Source organism: Nyctibius grandis, chromosome 4 (assembly GCF_013368605.1).
Source record: "Nyctibius grandis isolate bNycGra1 chromosome 4, bNycGra1.pri, whole genome shotgun sequence".
Classification (NCBI taxonomy): domain Eukaryota; kingdom Metazoa; phylum Chordata; class Aves; order Nyctibiiformes; family Nyctibiidae; genus Nyctibius; species Nyctibius grandis.
In genome coordinates this window covers 67,163,158-67,179,641 of record NC_090661.1, presented here as the reverse complement: position 1 = coordinate 67,179,641, position 16,484 = coordinate 67,163,158, and the positions used below count along the sequence as shown (strand labels likewise).

At 43.7% G+C, this 16,484-nt stretch overlaps 2 protein-coding genes across 3 annotated transcripts in view; one reads left to right on the top strand and one right to left on the bottom strand.

Annotated features, from left to right (window-relative positions):
• Positions 1–3,061: 3,061 nt before the first annotated feature.
• TRMT5 (tRNA methyltransferase 5) lies at positions 3,062–9,526 on the bottom strand. Its single transcript, XM_068399386.1, has 5 exons — positions 9,449–9,526; positions 7,065–7,714; positions 6,518–6,642; positions 4,313–4,964; positions 3,062–3,326 (listed from the first exon to the last, which is right to left on the bottom strand). Exons 1-5 carry the CDS (start codon positions 9,451–9,453, stop codon positions 3,262–3,264), a joined length of 1,497 nt encoding a protein of 498 aa, XP_068255487.1. The 5' UTR covers positions 9,454–9,526; the 3' UTR covers positions 3,062–3,261.
• Positions 9,527–9,627: 101 nt separating this feature from the next.
• SLC38A6 (solute carrier family 38 member 6) overlaps positions 9,628–16,484 on the top strand; it is a 46,185-nt gene continuing 39,328 nt past the window's right edge. Inside the window, exons 1-4 of one of the 2 annotated variants that reach the window (XM_068400122.1) lie at positions 9,628–9,793; positions 10,533–10,654; positions 11,425–11,498; positions 15,867–15,919. In XM_068400122.1, coding sequence (XP_068256223.1) covers positions 9,638–9,793; positions 10,533–10,654; positions 11,425–11,498; positions 15,867–15,919 — 405 coding nt within the window. In that variant the 5' untranslated portion in view covers positions 9,628–9,637. Of the gene's footprint in view, positions 9,800–10,532; positions 10,655–11,424; positions 11,499–15,866; positions 15,920–16,484 lie in introns of both variants that reach the window. The other variant, XM_068400121.1, reaches the window with a different exon arrangement.

Below are 16,484 nucleotides of genomic sequence, written 5' to 3'. Positions count from 1 at the left end.
GGCTAAGCTGCAGTCACTTTTGTGTGTAAAACCAGCTGTGTTTAAGTGTTAAAGGGGAAAAAAAAAAAACCCGTCTGCACGAGCGCTTTGTAAAATGGTAGATACATTTTTGTGGAGGGGGAAACTCGTTAGTCATGTGGCACTTTGCTGAGGGAGGCTGAAGCAATAAGCCACATCTAATGGAAGATGTGAATAACTCAGCTGTGTATGTTTGAGGTTTAAAGAAATACACTTGTAAATTTTTTTTAAATAAAGCCAGACTTTATATTAAAGTTTGTGGTTTTACTCTTATTGCAGGGTTTTATTTGCACAAGCATTTAAATGCCATTTTGATTATAACATTTAGTGTCAATATTCAAGCCTACGTTTTCTTCCCATAAAACTAGTTTCCCCAGTTCAGACAAGTGGGTTTTTGCTCCTGCCAGCTGGATGAGATGAGAAACCCTGGAACTATGCTGACACAACTCTTATGCAGGATCCTTCCTGATGTCACTTGGTTCTTAACCTTTGTCTGGAAAACCAATCTTTAGCTGAAAGTCTTTCAACTGAGCTCCTCCAGAAGTAATCTAAGCAGCCTTGATACAAAACTCGGTCGTTAAAGTAGTCAAAATTGGTTTCATTTTTTTCCTATTTAGCTGTTTGCAACTTCTGTGTCATGTGTTCAGGAGCTTCTTTTGGCAGGAACATCCCTTTGTCTGGCTTTTGGGATGACCCTTCCCCCTCGATCTACTGCTTTTATGTGTTCCTTCCCCTTTCCTTGGAGTGGAATGTAGACTAATTGCGGCGTAGATGGGCTTCCTGTGGCGGGACTGGCCCTTGCCAGGAGTGTGTATAAACTGCAGGAGAGTGGAAACTGCTCAGGACAGCGAGCGCCTTGAGTGACGCCTGGACCACGTTTAATGGGTCATCCATTAATAGTTGTTGAAAACTGCTCTATGGAGTGTACTAAATGAACGTATATTTTCTATGTTGTAATAAAGAGAAGAATAAGCTCTACTGCAGACTTGGTGCTTCCTTTATTAAGGAAACTGGAGGGAGATGCCAAAATTTTCATTGCCCTTTCTCTGAAATCTTCTTGTTTGTGCCCAGAATAGTTGCCAACAGGTAACGTTACACACGAGGCAGAGGTGTAGAAAAGGTCGTAGCCTGCGGACTACTGCTCCCTGCCCAGGGCCAATGGCCTGGCCTTAGACAGAAAGCCTGCGGCCGGCCGTTGTAGGACTCAGCCACGCACCGTACTTGCGCGTATGTTGGCTATAGTTTGCTATTTCATGGGGAAGGGTTATGTGCAAAAGTGGCACCTGCACAGAAATATGGACCCCCCCCCCCCCGCCCCGGTTACGAGCAGAGCTACAGACAAGCCAGTGACTGGCATCGAAACCAAAGTTACACTGCTGAAAGAACAATGGCATTTAATCCTTAAGTGAACAAAACTTTGAAGAATTAAAATCCTTCCCTGCCCTGGGATACTTCAGTCACATGCTGAAAATCAGAGTTACGTAGTTGATTCGCTTAACACAACAGCGGTGCCCAAAGCCAGCTTTCTGTGAGCGCAGTAGTGCCAAGAGGCCCTAAATTTGGACTGTGAGGCAACACACATGGTCAAAGGGACCTGTGGTCCCCGGCAGTACTGACAGGCGCATGAGGTAGCTCAGAGGGTGACTGCATCATCCCTGAATGGTCAAGGGCCTTATTGCTACAGCAGTGTTTAGGGAGGGCTCTGAAGAACAAGAGCAGCTTTCAAACGTTTAACGGGAAGCCCCCAGGCAGCAGTAGGAGAGCACACAGTGGTGTTAGAAAATGTAACAGACAGCAGAGAGAGGGTGGCAGGCTGGGGGCAAGAGTCCAGCACTCGCTTTTAGAGGAGAGGTGACTGGTGGGGAGAACATATGATGTGCCCGTCATCGACCGCAAGGACGAAGAGGTTAAAGCTGTTGTGATACCAGTTTAAAGACCAGTGGAGGAACGCTCGGCTGGAGTGGCAGGCTGGGGACATCATCTGTACAGCAGCTTTCAAGATAGTACGAGTGAGTCACAATGATTTTTTTCCCCTGGTTTGATAAATGCAGTCGAGCTGTAACCAAGCCGTGCAGCTTGCTCAAAGCACCGGCTGTGCAGCCAAGGGAAAGGCTGTAACACAGCCATGAGCAAACCCAATCCATGTGCCTTAGTGGCTGGGGGAGACCCACGCCATCAGCTTGCAGGCCCCAGTGACGGAGCCGCAGCAGCAGCGTCAGGAAGGTGATGGACATCTGGTAACTGAGCTGCTCGGCCTGAGCTCTGAGCTGGGACTGAAGGAAAATAGCTGAAATCGAGAGGGTGATGCGAGTTCTCTGTGCAAATAAACTGTTTGTGGTTGATGTTGCCCAACAATAGTTTGGATGGGTAAGAAAAGGAAATCAAAGGCAGAGACTTTCAAATCCCTGCGGAATACAGGCAAGCAGGCAGAGAGCGCCAGGGACAGCAGCAGAGGAGGGGGCGGCGGGGCAGAGGCACAAAAGCCACTGGAGGACACGGTTTCAAGACGAGGGGACCGTTCCGCCAGGTCCTGGCTTTTAGTCCAGGGCTTTAACGCAAGCGTGTACTTAATCTGCAACTGTGCAAACGGCATTAGAGTCTTTCCTGCTGTAATGGTGAGCAAACACTGAGTTAGGAGTCAACTAATCCCTCACTAAATCTCAGTGTTGAAAAGCATTTGTTACTCAAAAGCCTAGGAACAAGTATGTAATGGCTATTTGGGCCTTTTTGTACCTTGGTTACGTCTTTGAAAGGTTATCTTGCTGTTTGTGCATCTGCTAACAGTAATCCAATATTCTTAAATCACCAAAACCATTTGCCAACGAGAATCCAGTGCCAGGGTTATACAAGTCATCTTGCCAGACCCGACAAAATACAAAAAAAATCTGTTTTCGCCCTAAACCGCACGTTATCAAAATGACACAGCAGAAAACCAGCCCAGTCTGTGTCACAGAATGATCACGGGGCGTGAAACAACAGACAGCAGAAAAGTACCAAAACACATTTATTACAAAAAAGCAAAGATTTATTTTTTTTGGTAGTAACAACAATTTCAATCTGCTTCTTGATCCCACAATTAAAAAAAAAAAAAAAAAGGTAAATGCAGGAAGCAAGGTGCACAAAGGAAAGCTGCAACCTGAGCTGGGTAACACAGGTACGCTTCGAATAATTCAAGGGGTAAACTAGAGGTAACCTAGGTGTACTTTACGCAAACTAACAAGGTAGTTACCATAATTCTAGTCTTCAACTCGGTACCTTTTCTTCAGAAAGATCTCTGCTGGTGCACAGACGTTTAGAGGCTGGTTTTGCTGGAAGAAGGTTAGAAAAAGTGAGTTATTTAACGTAAACAGATGGAACTAAGCCACAAGCCATGTAACACTTAAGGGATGTAACAGGAAGAGATGAGAGTTAAAATCAGGATTAACAGTCACAAATGAAAACTGTTACAGCAACACTGGGGGGTCTTTACTAGACACCAAAAAGGACTTTCAGAAACCCTGTACTGAGCTATATTTTGACCTACATCTCAGTGCTGCCCCACAACAGCGTAAAAATAAGTCTCATGGCATTAAAGCTTTATCAAAACCTCCTTTCCTCCAGTTCATGTAACTGGAGACTGAGAGCCTCTCCCCTCATCCCCCTTGTCGTGGAATGCAAAGCCCAAGACCACTGACACCAACTAACTTCTACAAGCACTTCAAGAACAAATGACCAATTATAAAAAAAAAAAATAAAGATCAAATCCAACATTAAAGATCTCTAAGGATATCCACTTCTCAATTAAATTGTGCAGAACTGGATCCTGCTGATGTAGTGACTCCAGACCTAAACTGAGTCCATGCAAGCATAAGGGAGAAGGTCAGAACTGGGACCAGTCACTGGGAAGAATACCACTCTACCCTGGGTGAGAATGAAGCTCCAGTTCTCGAGTATTTAGCTCACACAAACGCGTGCTTGACCTTGGATACCCCACCTTCCCCTAGCACACAATCGGAGGCTTAAAGGTCTGGTTTATGGCCTGTGGGATGATCCTGTCCAGCTCACCAGTTTTTCTGTGGAGGCTCATGCTGGGATCAGAGGAAGGGACCGCTGGCACCGAGAGAGCGTGAAGCCCTGCAGCTGCTGCACACGTGCAGGCGCGCTGTCCTGCCGGCTACCTCCGCGCTCACACCCGAGTACGGAATCGCTGTCACACGGCTGAAGTGGCCCACGGGCCTGACAAGGTGGGACCAGCCTGAGACAGCCAAAGGTGTAGCCTGACATCCCAGCGCCACGTCGGAGGCTTGTTCCTTACCTTCATCAGGGCAGGGCCTCTTGTACAGCACATCTGCTGGAAGCTGGAAACTGATGCACAGCATCTCCTTGTTGGGTGCAACGTTCCTAACCAGGTAAGTAGAGCAGCGCCCATCCAAGGAGGTTCCCAGTGAAGCCTCAGCTCGTTCTTGAATATCTTTGGCTGGGTCGTCATGTTTGGAGAAAGCGTAACAGTGCACCATGGGAAGGCCAGTGGTGCTGCACGGCTCTCCAACCAAAAGATGCCTGAAAACATCTAGAAATTCAATAGCCAAAGCTGGCAAATTCATGACGATATGAAAAGAGGTTTTCTGTTCCTTCAGAAGTGGGAGCTCCTTACTTAGTTCTTCTCTTACTGGCCCCAGGAGGAAGTCCCTGCCATCCATATTGAACGCTTTTATTTTGTTGTCTACTTTGTTTAGTTGGCAGTTGTGCAGAAGCCAGTTATAGGATTCAGGATTGAGATCATTTGCAAACACCTGGCACTTTTTCTTTGCTGCTGGAATAGCAAAAGGTCCAATCCCAGCGAAGACATCAAAAAGGACATCACCGGGCTTTAAAAGCTCAACGATTCGGCTGTGTTCTGTGGAAAGGCGTGGGTTCCAGTAGACTTTGGAAAAGTCCAGTTCATACACAATATTATTTTCTTTGACCTGAAAGTCCAGAACATTTGGTTAAGCCTCTGTGTGTAAATTCCAGACATGTTTAAGCATTATCAGTAATTACGACAGCTAAAAAACAAGGTGCTTTATCAAAAGGTAATGCGTACACTGACATTTGTCCCATTAGCAGTACGCATGAATCTTGTATAAACAGATCTACTCATCAGAAACAGCCGTAAGGAATGTTCCAGCTGTCAATCCAGAGGGCTGGCTTATGCCTGGCTCAGTCACCAGGTAGAAATAAAGCAGCAACTTAAAATGGCCATTAAAAAAAAAACCAATCTGAGGCTTTTCAAGAGCTTTGTGGCTGGCTGACAACTCCTTTATTGAAAGCAGATCTTGGTAAGATGCCTCAAGCCCTCCTTAGCAGAGTCCACATAGTAAATTAGCGTCTGAGAATGATAAAGCACAAGAATGGCAGCAGTCAGCCAAATTCAAAGCCATTGGGAGCCAATTCTGCAGTATGAAAAAATACCATATTTTATCTCTCAAGGTGACAAGAGTCTGGAAACTGATCCAAACCCAAGCTTTGGGATGACCACTCTCTTAAGGACAGACCTAAAAAGAAACAGCATTTATTCAGATGAGAGTGGGATGCAAGGTAATACTTTGCACCACCACACTTGAATTGTGTGACTCCGAAGTAAAGCAACTTCGGATCCAAATCACAGCATCATCTGCTTTGCCAGCAAGAAGCACACTGGAGCATATCTGCACTCCTCGGTGCACAGCTCAGCGGTGTGCTAGATGTATGCTTAATGAGCTAATACCATCTGCATAGTGTATTTGATTGTCACTTCTCCCTTGACAAGTCAAATGCCTTCTCCGTGCATGTACAGGATGTTCTACCAAGCTATTCAACTTTTCTATTTGGTAATCTGATGTTTTCTCTTCTAAAAGAATAAAACTGCTAACACGGAAAATATTTTTTTGGTCAAACCTGTAGCCAAGTTTACAGCTAAAGACAAGAACCCCTACGTGAAGAATACTTGGCAGTTACATAGTGCTTTACACCTGAAAAATGTCAAAACAGAGGAGAGATGAGGTCTGTCTTGCTGCCGACAGAAAAAGGCATAGGCAAAATCTTGCCTATGTTGCAAAAACAGTGAGATTTAAAAACGCAGTCTTACGTTCTGCACCAGCCACTGTACAAGGCTTGGCAAAATTAAGAAACAGTATTTTGTTAGATCAAATCCACTAAATATTTTGGCTTTAGAGTGAGAAACACCCCCCACTACGAGTTTGTAATTAGTATCTCTGTAAGAAACCTTTACTTCAGCTGCTTTTACGTATCATTAAAGTCTAGGCTGTGAACTTGAAAGAATACTTATCGTCATGATCCCTACGGTTGTGAGTTTGCTCTTGCCAGACCAGGACAAATAAATGCAGAAGTAACTGCCAACTCCTACACTCTACAAGGGGTGTCAGGAAGGGCACTGTGCAAAGGGATGGTCTTCATCGCATCTCTTCATCACATCTTTCCAATAGATGTCTTTGGGTTTTAGCATATTAAATTTAAAACAACAGAGGGGAAAAGCCTGTACCTTGGTTACCAGGTTGCTCTCTCCAGCGAGCACTTCCATTTGAAAATTTCTGTATGTGCTGTCAATAATATTGGTTTTATTCACTACACAGGTGATCCCTGGATTCTTGTCAATTATAACCTGGCCTGAAAGAGAGGGCAAAAGACATTCTGTTTAAGGGACTACAACCTCTTCGTGTTCTACAAGAGATAGATACAAACACTGCTGTTCACAGTTACATTTACAGAAGTAAGCACGTATTAGAACAACCTTCCTCTAATGATTCAGGGTTGCAGATGTGACATCTGTCTAAGGCACATACTTCACTCTGCCCCAATGCTCAGTGACATGAGACTGCAGTTGCTGTAAGAGGGGGGAACCATGCTTTCCATGCACAGCCGCAGCATCAGCACAAAGCTATCTGGAGTCAATATATAAAGCAATGAAAAGCGCTCAAAAGTTTTCTTTGTGCAAGTTATACTTTATCAGTAGAATAATTGTTACAATACCTTTTTAACAACATACAAAATACACGACTTGCTTTTTTGAGAAGAGATGTTTTACCTACCAATCAAATGTCTGTATGGTAGCTGATGATCTCGAAGATTCAAATGAGCTATGTGACCAACACGGCTAAATCCAGAGGTGACATCCTGACCTTCAGGAAGGACTGCTCGTAGGATCTCCTCTGACTTGAAATTCTCGTAAGTCAGCTCCAAGTTATACTTGGACACCTCAGGATGAATATTAAGCTGTTTTAATACCTGTTGCTCTGATTCTCCCAATGAGAATTCTGGTATCTTATGAGGATCCAGAATAACAAATCTACTGTCCTCATCTTCTGGATCCTCAACCACTCGCTTGAGACCAGGACGCTGTAGTACTGTATGTTTGAGGGACTTCAGCAAAGTATTTACAATTTCCTTCTTGACTTTAAGAACTGGAACAACAACTGTCCTTTTAAAAGCTTCTCTGTTGAGTAGGGTCATCCCACGCACTTCAGGATGCGGCGAATACAGTTCTAGATTAGCTTTATCCTCCACAGTTTCAGGCATTGTAAAAAACCTATTTTTTTTTACTACTACAAAGAGCCCAGGTATTCTGCCAGAATATTGCGCCAATAGCATCCAAACTGCTGGAAATGATGTATTTGATGCAGCTGTCCTAAAATGATTAGTTTTCAGTAGTCTGGCAGAGTATCCAAATCTCCATAAAGTCCTAGAAGAGAAATTATTCGTTTTATAGACATTATGTAATCATTCCATTAAAAAGGCTGCAAATCACATGGATTTGCTGTTCTCTTAAACTAGAATTTCCATCTGTTCCAAACAATCCACAATAGTTTAGTAAAGCTCTTTATTATGAATTATATACTGCAAATTTCTGTCCTTTTGCAAACGTATTTTTAGACTTAAACATTAACTAACTTTAAGCAGTGAAATAATTCCCCCTGCCAAAATACAATGACCTCTCTTTGTTCTAATAAATGTGATATTAATCTCAGTAAGCCAAATGGAAAAAATTCTACTGTCTCAATCCTACTGTTGGATCCCTTCTGTCTCTGGTGAAATTCATTACCAAGCAGTGGTTGCTAGAAAACAGTTATTAGCAACAGTGGTCATAATCACTCTTCAGCAATTTCTGCCTCCTATAGCCCAGTGGTAAGGGGTTACACACTTGCAGCTCCATGTGCTGCATGCCAGAAAGACCATCAATTAAATGCAGAATTCCCCTAAAGGTACAGGGAAGCATTAGTAATGTCTGTTCAAGTGACTGAACCCCTCTCCACAGTTCATTCATAGGCTGGGGACTTGAGAAGTAGCTTTACACTTCTCTAAATGGTTTCCCCCACTAGAGACAGTCCAAAAGGGCCAGACTTTTCTCACTCTGCATCGGCTGCTCCTAGGCAGGAACCAATGATTTAAGTGGTGTTTGAGGCTGACATTTCTCCTGACTTCTTGGGAAGTTTGCTTTAAGACTGGGGGTTGATAGGAGAGACACAAACTAGCTCTGAAAGGAAACCAGTTCTCTAGCCTGCCTCAGACATCTACACCCTGACGTACAGGGCTGCTGCCCTCCTTCAGGGTAACAAGCCATGGAGTCTCTTCTTCAAAAAGGAGCTGTGCTCAAGCCCCAGCAAAGCTGGCCCCGCTCCCATCCTCCCTCCCTCACAAATCCCAGCTTCTCGCTGGGACTCCCCACATCTCCCAGCCAGCTCATTTCCCTACGCCAAGCTTTTGGCAAAGCACACCTCCTTTCCCTGTTGACTCAAAAATAAACATTACATTCTTCAAGTCTGCTACGGAGGAGAAAGATTTCATCCAAGAGGCCAGAGCATCCCAGTGTTTTTCTTAGGCATTCCCCTTCTCCCTAGCTGGAAACTGCTGGCCTGGTTCGCACCGGCTACTCGGCATTAGGTAGGCCCGCCAGACAGAATCCCCCACGCCGGGCCCTGCTGGAGGTCCCTGCAGCCACGCTGTCGCAAGAGGACGAACACCTCCCAGCAGGGCCTACGGAAAGAGCGGCCCTTCACCTCAGAGCCAAGATCCCCGTTTGCCCCGCTCTTCCCTCGCGGTAACCTGAGGCGAATGGGGGCCGAGGGGCGCTGCTGGAGGGCTGCTACCCGCCCCGCCCGGCCCGAGCTCCACCACCAACACCGGGCACCACGCACAGAGACCCCCGGAGAGCGGCCGGCCAGGCCTCGCCCGGGGAAGGGACCCTCGCCAGGGCTGGGGTCACCGCCCCTCCCCGAGGGGAGCCCCGCCGGCAGCCGCCACCTCAGGCCCATCGCGGCTCAGGCCCACCGCGGCCCGGTCCGCCCGCCGCTGGCCGGAGGGGTGCAGGCCCGGCCGGGGGCGGGGGGGGCCGAGGCCGACGCGGGGACACCCCACCCGCAGGCCGCAGCCGGGGCCGCGCCGTCGCCATGGCTACCGCGCCCCCCCCCGCCCTCACCTCATGCCGAGCCCCGCCGCGCGCGCCGGCGCCCGGGCACGTCATGGCCGTGACGCCACGGCGCGCGCCGCTTCGTGTGGCCGCGCCGAGGGGGAGGGCGGGGCTGGAGCGGAGGCTCCGCCCCTCCCCGGCGGCCCCGCCCCCCGGCGGCGCTCCCCTCAGAGGCGAGGCGGCGCGGCGCGGGGTGCCATGGCGGCGCCGCCGCGGGGGGCCGGGCGGCTGCTGGCCGAGCGGGGCTGGTACCTGTCCGCCCGCGAGCAGCTGGAGAAGGAGGAGGAGGAGGAGAAGGAGGAGGAGGACGGGGACGGGGACGGGGAGTCCGCCCTGCTGCTGCCGCCGGGCAGCGTGCGTGTGAGGGGGCGGCTGGGCGGTGGGGAGGGGCGGCTCTGAGGGGAGCGCCCTGCGGGGGCTGCGGCCGCGGGCTGCCCCGGCCCGCTCCGCTGGGCGCCCTCGGCTTTGCTGTGTGTGCTTTCCCCGGGTGCTGTGTCTGTCAGGGCGGTCCCGTCCCCGCGGCTTGGCGGCTCCCGGGTCGGGCGGCTGCGGGGGCGGCTGCGGGGGCGGCTGCCCACGGCCGTGCTTGGTTTCGAGAAGTTCGGGGAGCGTGACCCGGGCGGGGGGAACTCGGGCTCCGAGGCTGGGCGGATCGGTGCAGCTCGGCGGAGGGTGGACGGGGCTGTGCAGAACGGCTCCCGGGGGGTGACAGCGGGCAGTGCCAGCGGGCAGTGCTGGGCCTGTGGGGCTGGACACTGGTCCTGGCGCTGCTTCTGATCCCTTTGATGCTTTGGCTGCAGAGCTCTTGGGAGCGCTGCCCTCGGCTCTGCCCCTCGCCCCCGTTGCCAGCACGGAGGGATCGCTCTTTGCGCCCTGGTGTCACCGTACGCAAAAGTTGTAGGCACCGTGAGATCCTTATGGGGCAGCATCGTGTTATTTGTATGCACGAGGGCTTGCGTGGTCTTAGAAAAGAGATTTTCTGATTTAGATTACGGAAGGAAGAGTTGACTGTCTCCCCCTCCCTTAAACACCCTCCTCTGAAAGACGGAAACACCTCTCGCGCTAATTGTACTTTGTTTTGCCCTTTTCACAGAATCCTCCAAATCGTGGCTCTTCCTTTGGTTTCTCAGTGTTTAATTTAATGAATGCAATCATGGGAAGTGGGATACTTGGCTTATCCTATGCTATGGCCAACACAGGGATCATGGGGTTTAGGTAAGTTTTTGGGTTTTACGTACACTTATTTTTAAACTCAGCTTGTAGTTTTAAATGGAACAAAACTTGATTACTAAGACTCCTGTGCAAAAACTGAGGAAGGAATAAATAGCTTGGGCTCTTCAGCATTGTTGAATAAGATCTTTCCTCTTTAGTTTAGTCATTTAAATCTGGCCTAATGTAAGTACTGCCCAGACATTGCATTAAATTGCCACATGGTGGCAATTTCTTGGCCATTACTTCTAATAGATTGATATTTACGTTTCAAAGCTGCTATCTCCTTTAGTTCCAGAAATGGGCCTCCCGAAGTACGACAGCTACGTATCTGAAAAATGTGAATCAGCTTGTGCTTTTGTTTGCACTTCTGCTTGTTTTATGTACTAACCTATGGATAACGAGGCCAAAGTTGCCAGAATTGTCACTTTTACCATTTTCTAAGCATTAGATTCACTTCATTAGAAGATACATATTTGTCTGTGTATATGTACACACACAAACTCCTATGTTTATTCCTCTTTGTAATTCATATATCAGGCCTTTACCCTGTATAGTATGTGATATGCTTTGGTGAACAGGGTAAGAAGCAGTGGAACTTCGCAAGTATTGGGAAGGTCAGAGGCTGTATGAACCATAGTCAGCAGATACATGCCATAAAATGAGGAAATCTTGTCTTGTGATAGCTTACTTCTTGCAAAAGCAGCATTCTTAAAGCTAGAAAGTGCATTGTACTGTAAAAGTGCTTTAATTGTGAATATTTTGTATTTTTTTAGTATTTTGCTGCTGATCATTGCCTGCCTTGCTTCTTACTCTGTATTTCTTCTGCTCAGTATGTGCACTCAGACTGGTAAGTGAAGAGGATTTATCTAACAGTGGTCTCTGAAATACTTCCTCACCTATATCACAAAGACATGACCCAGTATAATTATTACAATTAACAGCATGTTAACAGATAGCCGTGTCTGATTCACTGATGTTGAAATATTTAACGCTTTTAATGATTGCTGTTTGCCATTTAAAAATACGATTTTGAAACTTCTTATGAAAAGTCAATGCCAAACTGACTGGTTTCTAGATTTTCAATTTTAATTTTGTTTTCAAAACACCTCTCTCATCTTTCCAGAAAGATAGATCCTGTATTTCTACAGCAAAATTATTTTGGTACTGGCTGAACCGCGCTACTTCACTTTCAGTGAAGGCTTAAGAGCAATAAAATAGCAGACTTTCGTTCTTCTGCTTGTAGTATATATTTTGTTTATGGTTTGAAATTGATACCTTTCAGGATTTGTAATCATACTGGATTATCATAATTCTCATGGCACTTCATGGATGTGGGTTTTTACAGCATTTTTGATACCGAACGAGAAGTCACATTGCAGTCCTTAGAAATTACTTTGAGAATGTTCAAACAGTAGATTCTAGTACCTGCAATCTAATCTGCTAATGTTTTAATTCTTGCTGCTTTTAATTGTTACTGAAACAACTGCCTAGTTCCTTGAGTTCTCGTACACAAAGATCACATTATAGCAGGAAGTCTCCATCTCTTTCAGCCACCTGGTTATTGTTTCCCTCTCATCTATTTTCCTCTCTTTTTCAAAGGTGGTGGGAGAAAGCTTCCGTTTCTTTCCTTCTTGGCTTTGTTTTCTCTAGCTAGCTTTGGTCTCTCAGATGATTGCTTCCTGATTCTTCTTAGATCTGCTGCTCCTGTCTTCACCTGTTGAGTGATCTTCTTCACACATTCTTAAAAAATATTCTTCAGAGGTAGGGTTACTTTTATGGTTGATATTGCTGGCTGCTTGATGATTTGGGACTAAGTCTTTGGTAATTTTTTTCTCCTCTTGGACCTCTGCTTATTAGAAAGGAATCAGAACGTGAAATAAGTAGCTAGAAAGATACACAAGCAAAAAAAGGGGGCACTTGGGATAATTTTTTATTATCTTTGTTTACCTCTTATTTGAGGCTGAAAAGTTCTGTATTATATAGGTACTAATTGGTATTATGTTGTTGTCTGGTAAAATAATAATTAAAGAGATCCTTGCAAAAGAACTACTGGTAAGAGGGGAAAACTAAGGATTTAAGCTTTTTGAAGTAAGAAAAGTTGCAATGTTATGAAATTAGAGACCTGATATACAAGAATGGTTTAACTCCTCAGTTGTTGTCCAAAGGCAACATTCCACCTCAAGAAAGCATTTTTTTAAATGCACACAACTGAAAGCAAGGAATACCACTGAAATGACAGGATGAAGTATTTCTCTTCTCTGAAACTAGCACTTTACAGTTAATAATTAGTGCATTTTTTTAAATGCACACAACTGAAAGCAAGGAATACCACTGAAATGACAGGATGAAGTATTTCTCTTCTCTGAAACTAGCACTTTACAGTTAATAATTAGTTATCACCTAATGTTGACAGGTACTAGCACCAGAACTGTGTCTGGATAAATTTGCTGGATTTACGGCCCTCTGTGTTTTGTTTTTTTAGTTAGTTAGTTAGTTTGTTTGTTTTTTAAAACAAGATTGCTCTCAGATTATATTTACTATAATTCCTGTAAACTATTGAAGTAATTAAATGTTAGATAGCATTCTGAGTTTTTCATTGAAACATTGTCTTTAAAAAGTGAGAAATACGACCTGTTATGCGTTGACAAAGTAAAATCTGTGTACGTACACGTTTGCTTCCAAAGTAGATAATTGAACGTTTTTCTTTCTAAAACCTACGTGCATTTGTGAACAATGTTACAGTATTGAGCTTAATCCATGGCAAGGAACTTGGAAAGAAATTTTAGTAGTTTTATATTAAAAAATGAGCTAGAAAAATTTAAAGGGTGGATAATAAAAACCTTTGAAAGTGTTTGTAAACTAATCATTCAGGTATTCGAATCATAAAAGTAATCCTAGGAAAGAGCTGACCTATAAATACCTTCTGAAAAGGAAGCTCTAATGTTAATTCCATTTTAAACAGAGACCAGGCTTTATTAAACACAGGCATTTGAGTTGTAGTTTAAAAATAAAGGAGTGTCTTCAATTTTTAAATTACGTTGGTCTGGACTTCAACAAAATCAAATGATTTGTGTAGACCAAAAGGTTTAGCAAAAAAAATATTCCCAAGTGTCAAGTGTTAGATTTGGATTAGTTTAGTCAATGTTTTCTCCTGGTGTTAATTCTGTGCGACCTACGGTTGTTTTGGGGTTTGGGCTGACAAAGGCTGAGCTTACTCTGTAAAGCAGAGGAATTTAAGTGCGATGTACTTTGAAGTTTCGTGGCTTTTTTTCTTTTCATTTTATGAGTCAGTCATGAGTATTGCTTGTACTATACTTGCCAATTTCATTTTCCATTTAAATGGATGATTTCCATTTAGTGTTAATAACATAATAAAAATCAAGTCAATCAGACAGAACTTGTTTATCTTTATATCAATTGTGCTTAATATTTTGTTCTGTGTATTCTTGAAATTACAGAAGTAATGTGATTAAGTATTAGGGCTTCCCAGTGTTCAAAGGACTAAATTGCTTACAGAAAGAGAGTTACTGCAGAAAATATTCTAAGGTTTCATATTCCTGTTTTGGAATTGTGTGGAAAATTTTGTTCTCTTTGTTGGTAACTCCTCATACGTGCATGCTGTGTATTTGTTCCCATGTGGTAGAAACAACTCTCTCCTAAATATGTTTAACATTTTACTGATATTTTTTTTTTAATGCAGTTAGAGATAGCCCTCTAAAATGCTATTTTTTTTTCTTGTGATCAACAACTTTGTAAATAGAAATCTCAGAAAAATATAGGGTAAAATCTAGTAAGACATATTTCTTGTTTAATTATATCTGTATAAAACTTGTATCAGTGCAACGGCAGATGTAAGAGACTAGTCCAGGTTTATACTGAGAGCTGACAGGCTCATTTAATTTTGTCGTTTCATTTATTTTTCATAGCATGTTGGTGTCAGTAGTAGAGCAGAATGTGAAACATCGCCCTTGAGGATATCATATGAGAAAATTAATGGAGTTTTTTGGGTTGGTTTTTTTTTTTTTTTCCCCTTTGAGGCATTGATCTGATTGTGTGCACAACTTCAGTGAAATAAAAAATACCTAAGGTTGGGCAGTTGGCAGTTGGGCAGGCTTCAGTCTCATCATCTGATCCCTGTGAACCGCCTGTCCCCCCCATGTTTTGTTTCTTTTACTTCAGTGGGACTTCACTCAGGTGTGAAGGGCTGCCCCCAGCAGCTCAAATTGCAGGGCTGGGCCCTAAATTAAGATGTGACAGGAGTAGAAGCAGTAGTGAACCAAGCGGAACCAAGGAAGAGAAAGCAAGTGTTGTGACAGTAAAATTATGTGGGTTTGAGATTAATTTTACCTTTTGAGGTATTTACAACCACGGACCGTTTTATTATATGCTGAGAAAGTGAGTGGTATTTCTCAGAAAACTTTCATCTTTTTGATATCGCTTGAGTTTCTAATAACAAAATACAGAGCAACAATGAAAGACTTTACTATGACTTCCTTCTTTCTGAGAAGGGATTGGTTTGAGTTACCAGCAATATTAGAAGTGAGCTTCAGCTAAAACTCAACAAAAGCACACAGGAAACCACAGGCAATTTTAATGTGATTATGTAAGTCAGGTGCAGGTAAGGGCAGGATTTTTGTTTTGTTTTTGCTTTGGTGTGTTTTGGTTTGGTTTTTTAATAATAGATTTCAACCAAGGAAGGTGTTTACCTTCAGCTCTCTTGAAAATAAATAGTGCAGAGTTTTTAAAAGCTGGCAAAATGGTGATTGATGTTTATATTCGTAGAAAGATTAAATTTGATCCTCTGTTGTCTTCATTTAAAAAAAAAGTGTGCCCTTTTAACAAGTAAAATATGGGAATATCTTATATCTAATTGTTGAGGCTAATTTCAGAATTCTTCACTTATAGTATCACTTGCAAAAATCTTTGGGAGAAGGCAATTTGCCATTAATGTGTTGTTACAATTTTAAAAATATTATTATTTTTAATATTAAATTGAGTTTCTGGAGAGTCTCTGAATGGTTGAGCATATAATTGTATTTTGTAGCAGGAGTACAGGTGTATATAAAAGTGATTTTTGTAAATAAAGAATACTATAAAATACTATCTTAATTCTGTCCTGGGTTATGTTAATTTAAAAAGGGAAAAAAGGCAAAGTTAGAGCTTTCAAGTGATTTTGAAGTTAGAAATACTTTAGCTTTTTTTGCCTTACTAACAGCTGTCACTTCTTATGAAGACCTTGGCCTGTTTGCATTTGGATCAACTGGAAAGGTGAGTATTTTTTTTACCCGTGTATTTTTCTTTTTGGTCTCATGCTTCTGGTATACAACTGTTCTCTGCACAGTAAAGAGAGAGAAATGAAATACACAGTATAATTACTGACATCCTAGTACAGTGAAAAATCTGTTACATCCTGAAGCTTTTCATGACGTTTCTAGTCTGTGGAAGCCCAAACTTCAGTTAACTGTAAAACAGACATTCCTTAATTGGAAGATTTTGTGCTGCTTTCCTGTCAGTGTGGTCGTTTTTTAGTTGCATGTACAAATATTTGCTCACTGGCATTGTTGTCAAGTCGGCTTAGCAGTCCGTTTCAGGTTTGTTACAGTCCCATCGTACCTCTGCTGTAAACTTAAGAGGCAGGTAAATGATTTACTGTTGGTGTTCTAGCATTTAATAGAGATCTAAGATCAGTGTTTGCCTTTCATGTGTTTCCACAATAGGAACAAATAAGAGTATGTTTAATGCATGTTGATTTTTTTTTTCTTTTGTTTAATAAACTCTTCAGCTGAATGTTTATTACTTGTTGTTTTATCTCATGATTTAAAAAAAGGAAATC

Excerpts from the sequence above, each read along its gene's own strand:
- TRMT5 (XM_068399386.1), bottom strand. Across the intron at positions 6,643-7,064 it reads ACCATACAGACATTTGATTG|GCCAGGTTATAATTGACAAG; the intron begins GTAGGTAAAACA and ends CCTCTCTTTCAG. Across the intron at positions 4,965-6,517 it reads AGAGCAACCTGGTAACCAAG|GTCAAAGAAAATAATATTGT; the intron begins GTACAGGCTTTT and ends CTGGACTTTCAG.